The 17,806-nt window shown below is 44.7% G+C and overlaps 1 protein-coding gene across 2 annotated transcripts; it reads left to right on the top strand.

Moving 5' to 3' along the window:
- Positions 1-474: 474 nt before the first annotated feature.
- SFTPC (surfactant protein C) lies at positions 475-10,158 on the top strand. Of its 2 annotated transcripts, none has more exons than XM_079988656.1 (5): positions 475-693; positions 2,509-2,649; positions 5,013-5,150; positions 7,411-7,521; positions 8,272-10,158. In XM_079988656.1, the coding sequence occupies exons 1-5, from the start codon at positions 598-600 to the stop codon at positions 8,395-8,397; spliced, it is 612 nt and encodes a 203-aa protein (XP_079844782.1). In that variant the 5' UTR covers positions 475-597; the 3' UTR covers positions 8,398-10,158. The 2 variants fall into 2 exon arrangements, with proteins under 2 accessions (XP_079844782.1, XP_079844783.1); XM_079988657.1 differs by having other exon boundaries at positions 484-651.
- Positions 10,159-17,806: the final 7,648 nt, after the last annotated feature.

Here is a 17,806-nt window from a genome sequence, read left to right on the forward strand (position 1 = left end):
TGGATGGACAAATTATGTCCTAGCACAGGGCACCACTGAAATTTGAAAGCCCCAAGTCCTCCACTGGGAGTCGCTGCCCCCACTCAATCATTTTGGTTGCCCTTTTCTGAACCTTTCCCAGCTCAACAATACCCTCTTTGAGGTGTGGTGGCCAGAACGGCACATAGTATTCCCAAATGTAGTCGCACCATCAAAGAAAGAAGAAAGTTTCCGTGTTCTTGCTTTGAAAGACCCGAGAACCTTCTGACACAAGTGTTGGAGAGGCAAAGAGAGTCCTTAATGAGCCACACTTTGACGCTCCTGGCGTCAGAACAAGCTGGCTTTCTGAAGGACAAGAGGCGGCTAAGAGGCCTCTGTGCCTGTGGACAAATCTCCAGAGAGGGTCTCTTGACTGACAAGTGATGCCAAGGGCCACTTAGCTGTACTTTATTTCTTTTGAAAGAACTTGGTGGGAACAGGTAGAGGACACACAGCAAATCACCTTCAGTGCTTTGGTGCCAGGAACCCTATATAAACGGAGCCCTCCTCTCTCGTGCCTGGAAATAACTAGGATCAGTGGGGACAGCTGAAAGCTAGCCAGAAGACTCGTCGCACGAGATGGAGAATAACAGCAAAAGTAGCAAGGATGTCCTGATGATAGAGGCACCCCCGGTGAGTCGTTCTCCACTTGGGACTGAGTTCCTGCTCCTGCGGGTATGGTGTGGAGTCCAGCCTGGGCAAGGAGGGCTGAACTGGAGAGAGAGGGATGCCCAGGGATGGCCCATAGCATTTGGAACTGGGGCAAGGTGGTCCTCTGGGATGTTCTCCTCCCTGCTCTCCACTCCAAGGGGCTTGTGATGGAGAACGTCACACTGGACTCTGCCCTATAGATTCTGCTCTGCTGGGGGTTAGACTCAAAGGCCCTTCGGGTCCTTTCCATCTCTACAGTTATATGATTCAGTGGGCCAGACTGGGCTGCCTGTCTCCCACTCTGCTGCCATTCATGGTAGCCAAAATCTGCCCTGTGAGATGGCAGGCCTAACACTAAAACTACCCACACATTGGATTATGAATGGATGGGTGGATGGATGAATAGGAGTTGTGGCTGCATCAATGGCTTTGTCCTTCTGTGCTTCCCTCTAACTATACAGTATATACATTTTGGTTCCTATTTCCTCAGTGCCTCAGCTCTTACTAAGGTGGTAAACCCGTGTCTGCATGCCCCAGTTTCATGTTAGATCGTTTTTATTAATTTTCCAATAAAAGACATCCAATTAACATATCAAATCATAATCCAATAAAAATAAAAAACTATGGGAAGCCGTAAAATTAATAATTAAAATTTGGAAGATAATTTGACCTTTTTTTATTGCGTGCCCCACTTTAAGCTGCATGGTGCAGGGTGTCACATGAAGGAACCTTCCTCTATACAGGAACCCCTGCACATAGAAAGCTAGCCTGCAAGGGTCAAAGTCTATCCTTTTCTCTAACAGGCTGGGTTTTTTTATGCACAGGGATTTTTGCTGTATGGAGTAATACTCTGTCATATGAGCCCCTACCTCTAATCTAAAGTGGTGCAGTTCAGAGGCAGTGCAGAATTAAACTATGGAACTCACTCCCACAGGAAGCAGTGATGGCCACTGTGATGTAAAATATGAGAGTGCTGGAGGTGAACTAGTTAAACAGGTTACCCAATCAGAACCCAGGGGGTGGAGTCAGAGGGACTATAAAACCAGCTCTGGGAGGGGCGAAGGGGGGAGTTTATTGGGAGTTGGGTGGTTGGTTGGAGTGGGAGTGAATTGGGATAGAGTCTGGGGGTAGGTTGAGTTAGTGTATCGAAATAAGCGGAGTCAGGAACAGTTAGGGGCTAGGAAGACAAGTAAATATCTGAGAGGTGGTTTAGTGAGGGAGAGCAGGTAGCGGAAGTTATAGGTCTGGATAGACACCCCATGTTTGTAATTGACCGATACCATTTATGAAACCACACGCTTGTTAAACTGCAATAAATAAACAGAAGTTTATGTTCCAATTTAACCCTGACTGTGCTCAGTAGGGCCTGGATGGTGGCAGCGAGAAATAAAGTGGTGGCACAGGGATCAATAGATGGTGAAATGTCCTGTGTGACCCTTTGTGATCACCACAGAAAACAACATGGATGGCTTTGAAAGAGGATGAGACAAATTCATGGAAGAGGAAAAGGCTATCCATGGCTACTTGCCATGATGGCTAGGCTCTGCCTCCACAGTCAGAGGCAGCAATGCTTCTGCCTACCAGTGACTGGAAACCACGGAAGGAGACAGTGTTGGTCTTCTGCAAGAATCCTGCTTGCTGCTTTCCCACGGGCCTCTGGCTGGCCACTGTGAGAAGAGTTTGCTGGACTAGATGGGCCATTGGCCTGATCCAGTCGGTTCTTTTTACGTGCTTACGTTTGCTCCTTCCATGAGAACTTGTATGTCCCTCTGTCCAATCATTCTGTCTGGGTCAAAATGCACCACAATGTTCTCATGAACATCTTTTCTGGTTCTGCAGGGTTACACAGCATCGCCCCGGCTACCCGGACTACCTTGCAAGAAGCTCTTGATCGTGGTGGTGGTGGTAGTGGTCATCGTTTTGGTTGTTCTGGCTTTTGGGCTGATGGGGCTGCGTATCACAGAGAAGCACACGGAGACAGTAAGTACAGCATGATGAATCACAGAATTGTGGAGTTGGATGGGACCTCACAGGTCATCTAGTCCAACCCCCTGCGATGCAGGAATCACAGCTAAAGCATCCAAGACAGATGGCCACCCAACTTCTGCTTAAAAACCTCAAGTGAATGAGGTCTGCTGTGGGTCACCTCAAGAAGTGCCACAGCTAGTAATTCCTCAAATGCCTGTTGGGGCTAAAGGTGGGTCCTTCACCTGTGAAGGCTGAAGACAACTGGCTTAAACACCTGTGCACTTAGTCTTTGGTTCCAACAGTTCTGTCTCTAATAAGTCGAAATTAGAGACAGAACTGTTGGAACCAAAGACTAAGGTACTTTCGAGAATGTATAACTTGCTGCTTAAATGGAACACACAGGATGAGACTGTTAAATCAGCCATGATAAAATGGGCTCAGGATATAGGGTATAACATTATGTTTGAGGACTGGGAAAGGTTATGGACCACCGGAATAAAATTCACGGCATGTAATGCTTTGAAGGAGAATATTATGAAAATGATATATAGGTGGTACATGACCCCAGTCAAGCTTGCAAAAATATATCACCTGTCTGACAATAAATGTTGGAAATGTAGAGAGGCTGAGGGGACATTCTTTCACCTCTGGTGGACATGCCCTAAAGTGAAAGCCTTCTGGGAAATGATCTATAATGAACTAAAAAAGGTATTTAAATATACCTTTGTTAAGAAACCGGAGGCTTTCCTCTTGAGCATTGTCGGCCAGAAAGTGTTAAAGAAGGATAGAAGCTTTTTTATGTATGCGACAACAGCAGCAAGAATACTCACTGCAAAGTACTGGAAGACACAAGACTTGCCCACACTGGAAGAGTGGCAGACGCAATTGATAGACTATATGGAACTGGCTGAAATGACTGGCAGAATCCGAGACTTGGGAGAAGAAACAATGGAAGAGGACTGGAAGAAGTATAAGGACTATCTACAAAAATATTATAAGCTGTATGAATGTTAATTATTTGCACGATTTAGAAAATACCAGCTCCAGCAAATAGGCTTTGTAAAATAGAAAATTAAGTTATAAGTTAGAAAAGATCAAAATTTAAGGCAATATTTTGTTTAATTTTAAGGTATGAGCAATTGATAAAAATTAGTTTAAATTTAGAAGTATAATATTTGGAAAGTACAAAATAAGGTATGAAATAAGGTAATAATTTGCTGACATTCTGATTATAAATAATGCAGGGTAAGGAGACGCGAGGAAGTCCAGTTAGTTATATAAGAAAAGTTATATTGAATGGTTGGTTATATTTTTTTCTCTTTTTATTATGTATTTTGAAAATTTAATAAAATATTTATAAAAAAATAAAATAAATAAACACCTGTGCACTGAACCTTGTTGAGTACTGTGGTTTCCCTAAGTAGAAGCAATTCCAATGGAGAAGACAGCGGGCTAACCTTTAGCACTCCAGATCTTGCTGGACTCCCACTTCCACCATACTTGGCTACTTGTTCCCAGACCTGCTGGGTGAGCAGTCCCACCATACCTGGAGGGTCAAAGGTTCCCACTCCTCTGTCTTCTTCCCAAAATGATGGTAGTTGTTTGTTTTCATAGTACTGGCGACTCTCAAGGCCCGTACACACTTCCACCAGTGTGGTGTAGTGGTTAAGAGCGGTGGACTCGTAATCTGGTGAATCGGGTTTGCGTCCCCGCTCCTCCACCTGCAGCTGCTGGGTGACCTTGGGCTAGTCACACTTCTCTGAAGTCTCTCAGCCCCACTCACCTCACAGAGTTTTTGTTGTAGGGGAGGAAGGGAAAGGAGAATGTTAGTCGCCTTGAGACTCCTTTGGGTAGTGAGGGTAGTGATAAAGTGGGATATCAAATCCAAACTCTTCTTCTTCTTCTCTTCTTCCACTTGCATTGTGCCTGGAAAGCTTGGGTCTGAGTGGTTTTCCACTTGACCCACACTTTCTAGGCAGGGGTCCAAGCAGTACTCCCCTTGCTCCACTCCTTTCCCAGGGAAAACCCACACTTTAGCTCTAAACTGGAGCAAACATCAATCCGGGAAAAGCCTGAATTCCTGTTTGCTCCGACTGAGTGCTAAGAAGCAGTTCTAGGGAGAGCGCATAAAACCAAAACTGGGTGGGATTGCCCATGTCTTTTTTCCTGGACTCCCATCCCCTTTCCACCTCCTTTATTTATTTATTTATTTATTTATTCATTCATTCATATTTATGTTATATTATATTTATATTATATTCATTTATATTTGCAAAGCATGTAAAGCTGAATGCACCCAAGTTAAATGCTCCAGTTCATACGTCTCATTCCCTTCGCTCTTCATCACTCAACATGGTCTCCTTTTCAACGTCTAGGTCCTGCAAATGACCATCCAAGGCCTGGATGGCGAGGGCTCCCCACAGCATCTTTCCATGAGCAGGAAGGAGAGGCTGGCCACCTTCCACGTCAGCAGGGTCAACTCTTCGGCCACCGTGGTGTATGACTACAGCAACGTAAGATTGCTGAAACTGGTTCTTAGTTTCCAAAGGAGTCGTGCAGCTTTGCCCAAGGCTTGCTTGTCCACCTAGCAGGTCCCTTTTAGAAATAATAACATCTATCCTGACAATGAAGCAAGTCAGTGGCGAGTTCTGGTGGGGCTGGCTAGATCAGTTGCTTTCCGTAAGCACAAAGGACAGCAAATATTGTGTCACTTTAAAAGCTAACATGATGGGACGTGGGTGGTGCTGTGGGTTAAACCACAGAGCCTAGGACTTGCCGATCAGAAGGTCAGCAGTTCAAATCCCCGTGACGGGGTGAGCTCCTGTTGCTCGGTCCCTGCTCCTGCCAACCTAGCAGTTCGAAAGCACAACAAGTGCAAGTAGATAAATAGGTACCACTCCGGTGGGAAGGTAAACGGCGTTTCCGTGCACTGCTCTGAAGTGGCTTAAGCCAGAAGTGGGTTAGTCATGCTAGCCACATGACCTGGAAGCTGTACGCCAGCTCCCTTGGCCAATAAAGTGAGATGAGTGCCACAACCCCAGAGTCGGTCACGACTGGACCTAATGGTCAGGGGTTCCTTTACCCGTTACCTTTTAAAAGCTAACTTGAGACTATGAAAGTTTATGTCCCGAACTTCCCTCTGCTTAACTGCGGGGATTTTCATCCTTGAAAAGTCCAAATCAGAACGAAAAACCCTGCGTTTAAAGTGGGAAAGGACTGGGACAACATTGGGATGGGCTGCACAATTTCTTCTGGTTTGGATGTGCCCTTGGGGCTTATCCATGCTTCCTCTTGTGTCACTGCTTCCCCCATGGAAAACCGCTCTTCTGCGCAAATGGAAATTCAGGTTTCCTCTTGATTGCTGTTTCTTCTGATCAACCGCAGGTTTTCCTTTGGAAAGGAGCAGCACAAGGGGGAAGCCTCTGTGATGCATGCCTAGAACGTGAAAATCAAGCAGAAAACTGCTCAGACTCATGCTGCCTAGGCATGGCACAAGGGGAAGTGTAGTTGAGCCCAGTAGTGGAAAGGTGGATTAGGACCAGAAGAGAATTGAGAGCAGGACAGGGCAGGTTAATCCCAAGAGAAAAGCCCTCCCTCTCCCTTCAAAAAGTCTGAAGCATCGTATCAAAGCCACACATGCTTCTTATTGACATGATAGACATTTGTAAAATTTTGCCTGGCATGGAAAAAGCGAATGGAGAAAAGTTTCCCCTCCTTCTCTCCTAACACTAGAACTCCTGGGCATCGACTGAAGCTCAGCCTTGGAAGCATCAGGACAGAGAAAAGAAAGCAGTGGTTCACACAGCACATAGTTAAACTGCGGAACTCACTGCCACAAGAGGCAATGAGGGCCACCAACTTGGATGGGCTTTTAAAAGAGGATTAGACAAATACATGGAGGAGAGGGGGCTACTAGTCTTGGTGACTATGCTCTGCATTCTTCTGAATAGCAGCTGCTTGGAGGGGAGAGTGTTATTGTGCTCAGATCCTGCTTCTGGGTTTCCCATTAGGGACATCTGGTCGGCCACCATGAGAAAAGGGTGCTGGACTAGATGGGTCGTTGGCCTGATCCAGCAGCCTCTTCTGATGTTTTTATATGTTCTTATTTATTTGGTGGGTGGGGGAAGAATAAAATGTGTTGTCAAAAGTGTTATGTACCCTGGGCCAGCAGTGTTGTCAAAAGTGTTATGTTATGTTGTCAAAAGTGTTATGTACCCTGGGCCAGCAGGGGGATACTGTAGATAGTTTTGCAAATGAAGGATCAAAAGTGACGTTCAGTGATTGGATAGTTTGTATGCAAATGAAGGATCGAAAGTGACGTTCAGTGACTGGATAGTTTTAGAAAGTTGCTACAGTAACGTTGTTCTGGAGCTCTATATAAATAGGCTGACTGAGCTCTTCAGTTCAGTTCTGTTCTGGCCTCTGAATAAACAAGAGCTGTTTGAAGAATCGCTGTGTTGTCTGATATGTTCGCCCACAACTTAACAAAAAGGGCTCATTCTGCTCTGAAAACCAAAAGCCTTGGCATTTGAGTCAACCCTAGTCTTTGCTTACCTAGTGTGTGTCAACAGGAGATGCAACAGAGGAAGGCACAGGGAGAGAAGCTTGGGGGGGTGCATGGGGTCTGGGATATGAGGTAGAGCCCTGAGAAAGTGGGGTTGCCCCTGCACATATACCTTGTTGAGATCCAAAATATGCACAGTATACCCACGATAAAATACTTCCTGCAATACAGGAACCACAGCTAAATTGACAGCCTTTGCCTTTGAACAGCTCCTGATTGGCTACAGATCTTGGCCGGGACAGTCCTGCTACATCACCAGAATGAAGAAGGAAAACATCCAGAGCCTGGATGCTGCTGTCAAGGTGTTCCAGAACATCCAGGTTAGAATAATTCAACTCTACATTCAGAGTTTCCAAAGCATGGAAAGAGCAAATCATGTGGGAAGAATGCTTCTGGACTGTACCACTTCACACAGTGCGGGTGGATGTCCCAGCATCTTCCAAAACAACCACAAACCCAGTCCCGGGACACATAACACCCCGGCCTGCAGTAATCCAAGGACATTGTGATTTGCTGTTTGGGCTGTTTGGGGTAGCAGTTGTCTTTTGAGAGTGGCTAGATGGGGATCCCTGTCCTTAAGGCTGGCTGCCACTGGTTTGCAGGCAGGACATGAAGGCAGAATGAAAACAGACCAGAGCTTTCTCATGTCCCATTTCTCCATTTGGGAAAACTGCTCTTTAGTGCTCAATCAGAGCAAATGGCAATTCTGTTTTTCCATAGGTTGCCATTTGTTCTGATCTATCGCAGGTTTTCCCTCGGAAAGGAGTGGGGCAACGGGAAAACCACTTGGACCCATGCTTTCTAGGCACACAGGAGAGGTGGATGTGTGAACAAGTCCCAAGAGCTGAAGGGAATCCATCCACACCCACCTGCTGATTGTCGGAACATCTTTAAAGCCACTTAGAAAACTATGCAGAACCTTTCCCAGAGGGATTTGGAGGGACTGTGTGAAGAGGTCAGGCTGTGTCAAAGTTTGCAGGGCAATTTTATATTTCAGAGAAACATACAATTATAGAATTGGATGGGGTTCCTCAGGGTCCTACCATTAACAAAGAGATCTGTTTTTGCAGCCCAGGCCTCCGGCATCATCCCTCAAAGAGAACGAGGAGGAAACAGATGTGCCACTGGCTGACCGTTCTATCTTGGGTACCACCATCAACATCCTCTGTAGCAGCGTCCCCATCTACTGGGCTTAGAGGAGGAGAGATGGGTGAGAGAAGTGAAGACCAAAGACCCAACAGAACATGCACACCAGCAACGAAAGTCAAACTTCCTGCAACAGGGATGCTGTGCAAGAGAAATCTCTGAAATGGCCCTGTGGGAACCCTCAGCCTTTATGTAGAGATCATAGAATCGCAGAATTAGAAGGGACCCAAAGTCTCATGTAGTCCAACCCCCTGAAATGCAGAAATCACAACAGATGGTAGATAGATAGATAGATAGATAGATAGATAGATAGATAGATCTGCAAACAACACCCCTTTGCTAATGTCTTGGCCTCAGGGGATAAAGTCCATTCTCGGTCAATTGCCACGACTTCATCAGAATAGAGAGCCACATGCAACAAACACATGGATTAAAGCATTGCTAGACTAAGCCATTTCATGGGAAGGGGAGCCATTCCTCAAAGGCAGAGCCTATGCAGAAAGTCCCAAGTTCAAGCCCTGGTATCTCCAAGGTGAAAGGCTCATGCCTGAAATCATGAGGAATCAGATGGTGGAGAACATGCTGAGCTAGCTGGACCCATCTGGGCTCAGGCTACAGATAGAAGCTGGAGTGCATCTTGTCCTGTCTGCACACACTTCTGTCATGGTATTTCATAATTATTTTATTTCACAAAATTTGTACTCAGCTTGATCGTAAAAAGAGCAACAACCTCAAAGCGGTTCACAAAAAAAAAGATAAAAGCAAAAAATTACCAATTAGAAACATTAATAACAATAATTTAAGACCTACAAAAGTAGGGTTGCCATACACCCGGACTTTCGCAGACATACATGGAATACCGCAGTTGGAAGCAGGGTCCGGGTGGAAAATGGGCAAAAGGTCTGTGAAAATCCGGACGTCTGGCAACCATGTATGGCAGTGTCGTTTTGGCTGATTTTCCTTAAAAATTGCTGGAAAACGTCCTTTTTATTGTGATTTCACCAAAAAAAAAGCTCAAGAACTTTGGGCAAAAAACCCCAAAACAAAACAAACCATCTCAACAACATTGCCGGGGGGGGTGGGGGAGGGACTTAACTTTTGTGTCCAGATTTTCACTTTTTAAAATATGGCAACCCCACAAAAAGTTAAAATAACGACGGGCTAAAAAGCAGATTAAAACTCATATCAACCTTCTAAATATCTGGGTTAGGCTGGCCTAAAGCTTAAATATTTTTAGCAGGTGTTGAAAAGAGTACAGTGAATGTGTTCACCTGGTATCAATAGGCAGGGAGTTCCAAAGTCCTAAAAGACTGAGTTCATACAAATGTGGAACAGGTATTACGTGGCACCTGTAGCAGTGCCAGTTCTGCCAAAGAGGTCCAGTGCGCAAGGCAATCTTGCGGGTAATAACTCTCTCCATGCCAGCTTAGCATGTGCAGAATGCTAGTCCAACATGTACAGAGAGAGAGAGTTTGCTTTCAGATGGGGATGGGATGGGACATCCAGACATTTAATCCACCAGCTGCAATTTGAGGGAAGGCTAAGTGCCCAACCATGTTATCATCATGTATCCTGGCCCTAAGCAGATGGGAATTCAAGACAAGGCAAGGAAACACATTTTATGTACTGAACCTTTAAAAAAAAATCTATTGTTATAAGAGTAATTCTGCTCGAACATCTCTAGCTGCTGATATCAACCATGCACATCTTTTTATTGTATACTTTGTACTGGTCGTCTGCTGGTTATGTTCCTTTTTTCTTAACGCTGCTTGTCAAATCTATAATCATCAATAAAGTGCAGGAAGGCAAAATTTGAGCTGTTGGGGTGCGGGGATGTCTTAATAATGCCAGAAAAGATCTGGCCTTGAGTTTGCTGTAAGTTTGCTGGAAGATCCAGCACGTATAAAAATAAGCATTTCTTTATGCAGCACATAGTTGAACTCTTGTTGTAAACAAAAAAATCTGCCCTTTTCCCCTTATGGGGAATCCAAGAGCCCATATAGAGTCCTTACGTAGGTTCCCTATTGGTAGGAGAAAATAACAGAGGCTAACCAGAGAATATTGAGAAGCAAAGCAGCTAGTAAGCCTGATCTTTATTGATCTGTTGCAACAGGGTGCTCCCCTCACATGCAGGAAAGGAGGAGGAACCCAGAACAATGGCATGCAAGACCTTATATAGACATTTTAAATTCCCTGCCCTGGAGCTCAAGACCACCCCTCCATACATCATCCATACATCACAGAAGGGGTGTTACCTAAGACCACCCCCCAGAAACATCATACCCACATCACAGAAAAGGCAGTCTACAGCAGAAATCTGAGTGACTTGTTTATCTCATCTGACAGGTTACCTGTTTAATGATCACTTGATTGGATTGCCTGGGGAGCCTGGCCAGTCTTTTGTAATGATAAATACTTAGTTCCTGGGCCAGGTCAAAGGCTCACACCCTATTTATTTCTTAAATGTGCCCTTAAGACAGGATTTGTGAATGAAAAAGACAATGGGGAGGTTTCCCAGTTTGGCCTTGCAGAGAAATAATTTAGGTCAATTTGTTAAGGACTTTTTTTCTGTGGGGTTTTCAGACATGTGGTTTATATTTTTATGTATGTGTTTGCTTGGTACATTTATGAACATTTATTACATATCTAAGACCTTAAAATTATCATCACACTATGACAGGGGGCAGTGATAGCCACCAATATTTGACTGAACTAATTCATGGAGGAAAGGGCTATTGGTGGCACCTAGCCACCCAAGTTTGTGGCTATCGCTGCTTCCTGTGGGAGCGAGTTCCATAGATTAACAATCTTAGTGCAAAAATCGCTTGCTAACATGGACAGACTGTGGCCCACAGCCGCTAGATCGGCTTCTCCTCTCCACGATTTAGGAAACTGCTCAGATAAGAGGGAACAGTCAAGACAGCTATTTCCAGCCTTTCAAAGCATCCAGGTTCCACCTACAATTCTGGCCTAAAACAGAACAGCTGCCGTTTGGAAGATCGCGTGAGATCTTTCCTATGAACACATACTAAATGGTTTAGCAGTACATCTCTGCTGCTGTCATAACAGCAGAGCTCTGCCAATACACAGGGAAGGTTCACTTAGTGCTGCGGACAAAGGAGAAAGGTAGGGCAAAAGCATTACTGATGACACGGAATGCTTATCCTTGCTTCAGCTCACCCACAGATAACCTCATACAAAGTGCTGATGGAATAGAGGACTATCCCACTGTTATAGGAATTCTAAGGTCTTAAATATATATATAAATAAATGTTCATAAATGTACAAGGCAAACACACATGCATAAGTATAGTGTCTGAAACAGTACAGGAGAGCAATCCTGAAGCCATTTTGTCTCTCCCAAATTGACCTCAAATATTTCTCTGCAAGGAGGAAGGAAATGGGAAAAGCTTTCCAACTGACTTTGGACTGTAGGGGCTTACACCTCCCTGTAAATACAGTCTGGCAAGTATCTGCTAAGCTGAGCACACTGTCAATATGCATAAGAGATTCAGGAACTAAATATTTACTATCTCAAAGGAATGGCCAGGCTACTCAGAAAAGGCAATCAGATAAGGCATTATCAGGTATCCTGGCAGAGAGGACAGAAGCAACACACTCAAATTTCTGCTGTGGACCACCTCTTTCTGTGATGTATGTATGATGTTTTGGGAGGTGGTCTTGAGCTACAGGGTAAAGGTAATGGGACCCCTGACCGTTAGGTCCAGTCACGGACAACTCTGGGGTTGCGGCGCTCATCTCGCTTTACTGGCCGAGGGAGCTGGCGTACAGGTTCCGGGTCATGTGGCCAGCACAACTAAGCCACTTCTGACAAACCAGAGCAGTGCACGGAAATGCCATTTACCTTCCCGCCAGAGCGGTACCTATTTATCTACTTGCACTTGGACGTGCTTTCGAACTGCTAGGTGGACAGGAGCAGGGACTGAGCAACGGCAGGTCACCCCGTCGCAGGGATTCGAACAGCTGACCTTCTGATCGGCAAGCCACTCGCATGGCACTACAGGGTTTTCAAAAGTCTATATAAGAGCTTGCAGACCAATGTTCTGGGTTCCTCTCCTCCCTCCCTGCGTGGAGTGAGCGGGGGACCCTGTTGCAACAGTTTAATAAAGATCAGGCTTACTAGCTGCTTTGCTTCTCAATATTCTCTGGTTGGCCTCTGTTATTTTCTCCTACCAATAGGGAACCTACAAAAGGACTCTATATGGGCTCTTGGATACCCCATAAGGGGGAAAGGAGCAGGTTTTTCTTCTCTTATAACACCACCCTTCCAGAAAGGTGGGGCTGCCAACCCTAATATGTATTCATCTCCTGGATAAGGTGGCTATTCACCCAGCAGCTCAGGGTAGATTACATGATGCAGCCACATTTGGGATCCTGTGTCCATGCGCAACGGGATGGCCGAGCACCCACGGGGGAAATTTTGTGGGGGCCCAGGCCCCCAACCCTCCCCCAGAGGAAGCCAGTACGGGGGATCAAATTGTCCCCATTTCATCAATGCATCTCTCTGGGCAGAGGGGTCTGTCATATGTATTCTTTTCTGAAGAAGGCAGCCCACACCTCTGTCTGTCTGAAAGTTAGTGAAAATATTGTTATAGCTGGGCCTGCAAGCACCCACATTTGGACCCACAGGGAGTTGGCAAAGAACAGGTGTGCTGTTGCCATACAAACCACTGGGTGGGCCTTGCCCATCTCCTCCCTTTGCCAAATTCTGCATCATCCTAGAGGTGGAAAGAAGAACAAGAAGAACAGCCTTTTGCCAGAGTCTGGGGGTCTTAGCTGGGAAGAGACACAGAGTCTTTTCCTGCTCTGTGCTGGACCCAAAGCCATGGTTTTGGAGTCCTCCTAGGAACCTATAATGGGCAAGCAAGATCTGCTGGAATGTTACTGCTGTGAGCCCTTCCATCCTGTTATGTACTGAGTTGAATAGGATCCAAAAGGCAGCAGTCTGATTGGTCCACCGGAGCCACCCAATCCAGCTCCAGGTGGAAGGGAATCTGCAACCTGATTGGCCTACAGGAGAATCCTGGAATTAGCCAATCACGTGGGGCCCATTGTGTAAATAATGTACATAAGGCAGACATTCTGGGGGAAATTCCATTCTTCCTCACCACTATGAGCTGAATAAAGAGCATGAAATCCACATTCACATCCTCCGCTCAGACTGTATTTCTGTGAGAAAACAAAACCATATATCCTAAAGAGCCCACAGTGAGCTTCGTTCCAAAGGACCAGCACCCTATGCATAGCCTGAAACCTCTCACTGCTCAGAGTTTGGGCTGCATGAAACAAGATGACTCCTTTTGTCAGTGCTACCAACACAACTGCAGGAAGCTGAAACAGGGTGTCTGGAGAAGGAACATTTCAGAACAAGCTTGTGCAAGAGTGCTCTGTACAGACAAAGAGACAGAGTGACTGAATAATACATTTCCACAGCAGTTTGGGGACAGGCAGCTGAGCACAAGGCTCCCTTTAAAGTAGTGGCTCAGAGAAGGCACTCTCTGCTATGAATAAGTGAAAGGTCCTGTTTCTGAGGGAGGTTGATCGGGGGGGGGGGTTCATCCAAAGATGTTGGGGGAAAGCCTTAGGAGTGCATCGTCATTCACACTGGGCAATAGATATCGGTCATCATATAGACATGGAAGCATGGGAGCGATTGTGGAATACAGATATAAAATTTACAGCATGTTATGGTTTATGATGGTGACAGCAGTCATGAAATTAAAAGACGCCTGCTTCTTGGGAGAAAAGCAATAACAAACCTAGACAACATCCTAAAAAGCAGAGACATCACCTTGCCAACAAAGGTCCGTATAGTTAAAGCTATGGTTTTCCCAGTAGAGGAAAGTGAGAGCTGGACCATAAAGAAGGCTGTTCGCCGAAGAATTGATGCTTTTGAATTCTGGTGCTGGAGGAGACTCTTGAGAATCCCATGGACTGCAAGAAGATCAAAGCTATCCATTCTTAAGGAAATCAGCCATGAGTGCTCACTGGAAGGACAGATCCTGAAGCTGGGGCTCCAAGAATTTGGCCACCTCATGAGAAGAGAAGACTCCCTGGAAAAGACCCTGATGTTGGGAAAGATGGAGGGCACAAGGAGAAGGGGACGACAGAGGACAAGATGGTTGGACAGTGTTCTCAAAGCTACCAGCATGAGTTTGGCCAAACAGCGGGAGGCAGTGGAAGACAGGAGTTCCTGGCGTGTTCTAGCTCATGGGCTCACGAAGAGTCGGACACGACTAAACAACTAAACAACAACACGGTTTAAGAGAAAATTAAATGGAAATGATATATCATTGGTATCTAACAACAAGTAAACTTGCAAAAATGTATAAATCTAAATCAAACATGTGTTGGAAATGTAAAGAGAGAGAAGGTTCTTTTTATCATATGTGGTGGCCTTGTAGTAAGGTTAAAGCTTACTGGGAAATGAAATGAAGGGGAAATGTGTGTGCGTCCTATGGAGCGAAGAAGCCATAGCCCCGCGACCCTCTCCCGGCTGGAGAGGTGACGTGAGGCTATGGCAGCAGCCTCTCCGCTGCGCCTTTCCGCTGCTCCCCGACCTGCTCTTTGGGGCTGGTGGTGGGCTTCCCCCTGCCAGCCCCAAAGAGCAGGTCGAAAGGAACCTGAAGCCTGGAGAGTGAGAGGGGTCGTTGCACACCGACCCCTCTCGCTCTCCAGGCTTCCAAGGTAGCCGCATGAAGGTGACTGAACGCACCTTAAACGGCACCTTGTTTTTGAGGAGATTTCACCCCTCCCATACCCAAGAATCTCCGGAGGAGCCTGCTGATTCTACAGAGAGGAGGAGGCGTGTCCTGCTATCTACTTATTCTGCCCAGCACCAAATGTGTGAGAGTGAGTGAGTCAGTCAGTGTGTCGGAGAGAGAGTGAGTGCTAGAGATTGTGTTTAGAGATAAGATTGCTGCTAAGAGCAGCTGCAGGCACTCAAAGTAGCATTGATGTATGCTTAGATCTTTTAGCTCTGTATATAGTTTTGTATTATAGCTGTAGTTATAGAATAAAAGGAGGATACTCTACAGAGCTGCTCTCCGAGTGGTTTATACTCTGCAAGACTCTGCAAAATTCTGCTGCGCAACGACTGTATTATTGTGCAAGCGAATCCGGTGCTCTCAGCTCTAAGCTGTGAGTCCACAGCACGGTGACCTGTACCTGTGAGAAAGGTGGTCGCTGGCAGTGCTACCCAGCTCGCCTAGCCCAGTCGGGGTTGTAGTGCATGAGGCCAGTTGGTACACTGGCTCAAGGGCGATGCTGACAGTTTTATAGGGGGAAAACAAGAGGGGGGAAATTCTCCGCCTCTCTTCACAGCGCCTCCTGCCACTTTGCTGAAGGGGCGCTGGGCAGAGAGGCGGAGAATTTTTTTTTCTTGTTCTGCCCCCTCTAAAACAAGGTGCGTCCTATTGTCCGGTGCATCCTATAGAGCGAAAAATACGGTATTTGATTTTAATGTGTAAATTTTAGCCAATTTTCCCCGTAGTTAAGTACCATTGGTACACCATTTTCATGAAATTTTCTCTGATTGTGTAACATGCTGTGAATTTAATATCATATTTCCATAATTTCTCCCACTGGTCCAGCCAAATTACATATATCACATGCCCATTTAGTCATAACTTCTTTTACTTCTTCATCCTTTAATTCCCATTCTAATAATAAATTATACATTTTGGATATATTCTTTCTTGAGTTTTGTAATAATACTTTTCAAAATTTTGATTCTTCTTTTTCAAATCCTATTGCTTTATCCTGATTGAATATTTGGGCAATTTGGTGATATTGTAACCATGTGGTACAATATTGGGTCACCTCTTCATATGGTCTTAGTTTTAATTGGCGCTGTTCCTCCTTTAGGAGCTGCTGGTATGTTGCCATTCTTCCTATCATATTTTTCTTTTTAACCGATATTACTTCTAACGGTGAGACCCACCATGGGGTTTTTGGTTCTAACAACCTTCTATGTCTCACCCAGACCTTGTATAATGCATTTCTAATTACATGACTGAGAAATTCTTATTGTACTGCCACGTTGTTGTAAATTAGATAGGCATGCCAACCGTATCTGTTGTTCCATCTCTCCAAGTCTAAAATGTCACTATTATCTAACTTAATCCAGTCTCTGATCCAACTAAAGCATGCTGCATCGTAATATAGTCTCAGGTCTGGGAGTCCAAAGCCTCCCCACTCTTTTATGTCGGTTAATAATTTATGTTTGATCCATGGCTTTTTGCCTTGCCATATAAACTTTGTTAGGTCCATTTTCCATTTTTTTAAACAATCATCTTTACTTATTATGGGAATCATTTGAAAAAGGAACAAGAGTTTTAGTAAAATATTCATTTTAATAGCCAAAATTCTACCCCAGTGTTAAATTCAATCTTGTCCAAATTTCCATTTCTCTTTTTGTTTCTTCCAAAAAAAATTATAATTATCTTCAAACAAATTTATATTTTTCATTGTTATTTGGATTCCTAAATATTTCACTTTTTTTACAATTTGTAATCCAAATTTTTCTACCAGTTCCTTTTTCTCTTGGTCTCCCATGTTCTTTACCATTAGTTTCATTTTTTCTTTATTCAAAGCAAAACCTGAAACCCTTCCAAAGTTTTCCATTTTTTCTAGAGCCTTTGCTATGCTTTCCTTTGGATTTTCCACCATTAACACTAAATCATCTGCAAATGCCCTTATTTTGTATATTTTCTCCCCTAGGGATATTCCATTTATTTCTTGATCCAGTCTGATTTCTTGATTTAGTATTTCCAAAACCAAAATGAATAATAATGGTGAAAGTGGGCACCCTTGTCTGGTGCCCTTCTGTATTTTAAAATAATCAGTCATGTCATTATTTATTATTATATTTGCTTCTTGTTGTTCATAAATTGCTTTTAACCCTCTTGTAATTTGGTCTCCCATGTCCATCTGGTCTAATAATATTTTTAGAAATTTCCATGAAACTTTGTGGAACGCCTTTTCCCCAGAGGTTTTTTGAGAGAGTTAGAGTTAGAGTTAGAGTTGTTGAGAAGACAGTCTGGAGTTATAAGAGACAGAGAAGATAAGTCTGTGGGTTGGGCTAGTCTGGTGTGAGAGAGGGAGAGAATTTGTTAAGAGGAGTCAGTCAAACAGTTGAGATAATCAGTCAGAAGATATTAGGAAGGTATAGGCTGGTAAAGAAACTAAAGTTAAGATAGTAAAGTTAAAGGGACCCCTGACCATTTGTGGCCCATTCATTTCAGATCGGGACAACCACTAAAGCGGTACACTTAGGCCTACCAGCTGAAAGGATAAAGGATCTGGGTCGATGGAAGTCAGATGCTTTTAAAGGGTACATTCGGAGGCCTTTATGACTGTTTTCATCACCCCTGACCCCTCCTTGTCATGCTCTTTTCCTTTTAGGTGACGTGGTTGTGCGCATTTGGATCATAGGCC

The sequence above is a fragment of the Podarcis cretensis genome (genome assembly GCF_951804945.1).
Source record: "Podarcis cretensis genome assembly, chromosome: 8".
In the NCBI taxonomy this organism is placed as follows: Eukaryota; Metazoa; Chordata; class Lepidosauria; order Squamata; family Lacertidae; genus Podarcis; species Podarcis cretensis.

Bases quoted from the DNA above. Each gene is read 5' to 3' on its own strand.
- SFTPC (XM_079988656.1), top strand. From the start codon at position 598: ATGGAGAATAACAGCAAAAGTAGCAAGGATGTCCTGATGATAGAGGCA. The intron at 694-2,508 runs GTATGGTGTGGA...CTGGTTCTGCAG, and splicing joins CTGAGTTCCTGCTCCTGCGG to GGTTACACAGCATCGCCCCG. The intron at 7,522-8,271 runs GTTAGAATAATT...CTGTTTTTGCAG, and splicing joins AGGTGTTCCAGAACATCCAG to CCCAGGCCTCCGGCATCATC.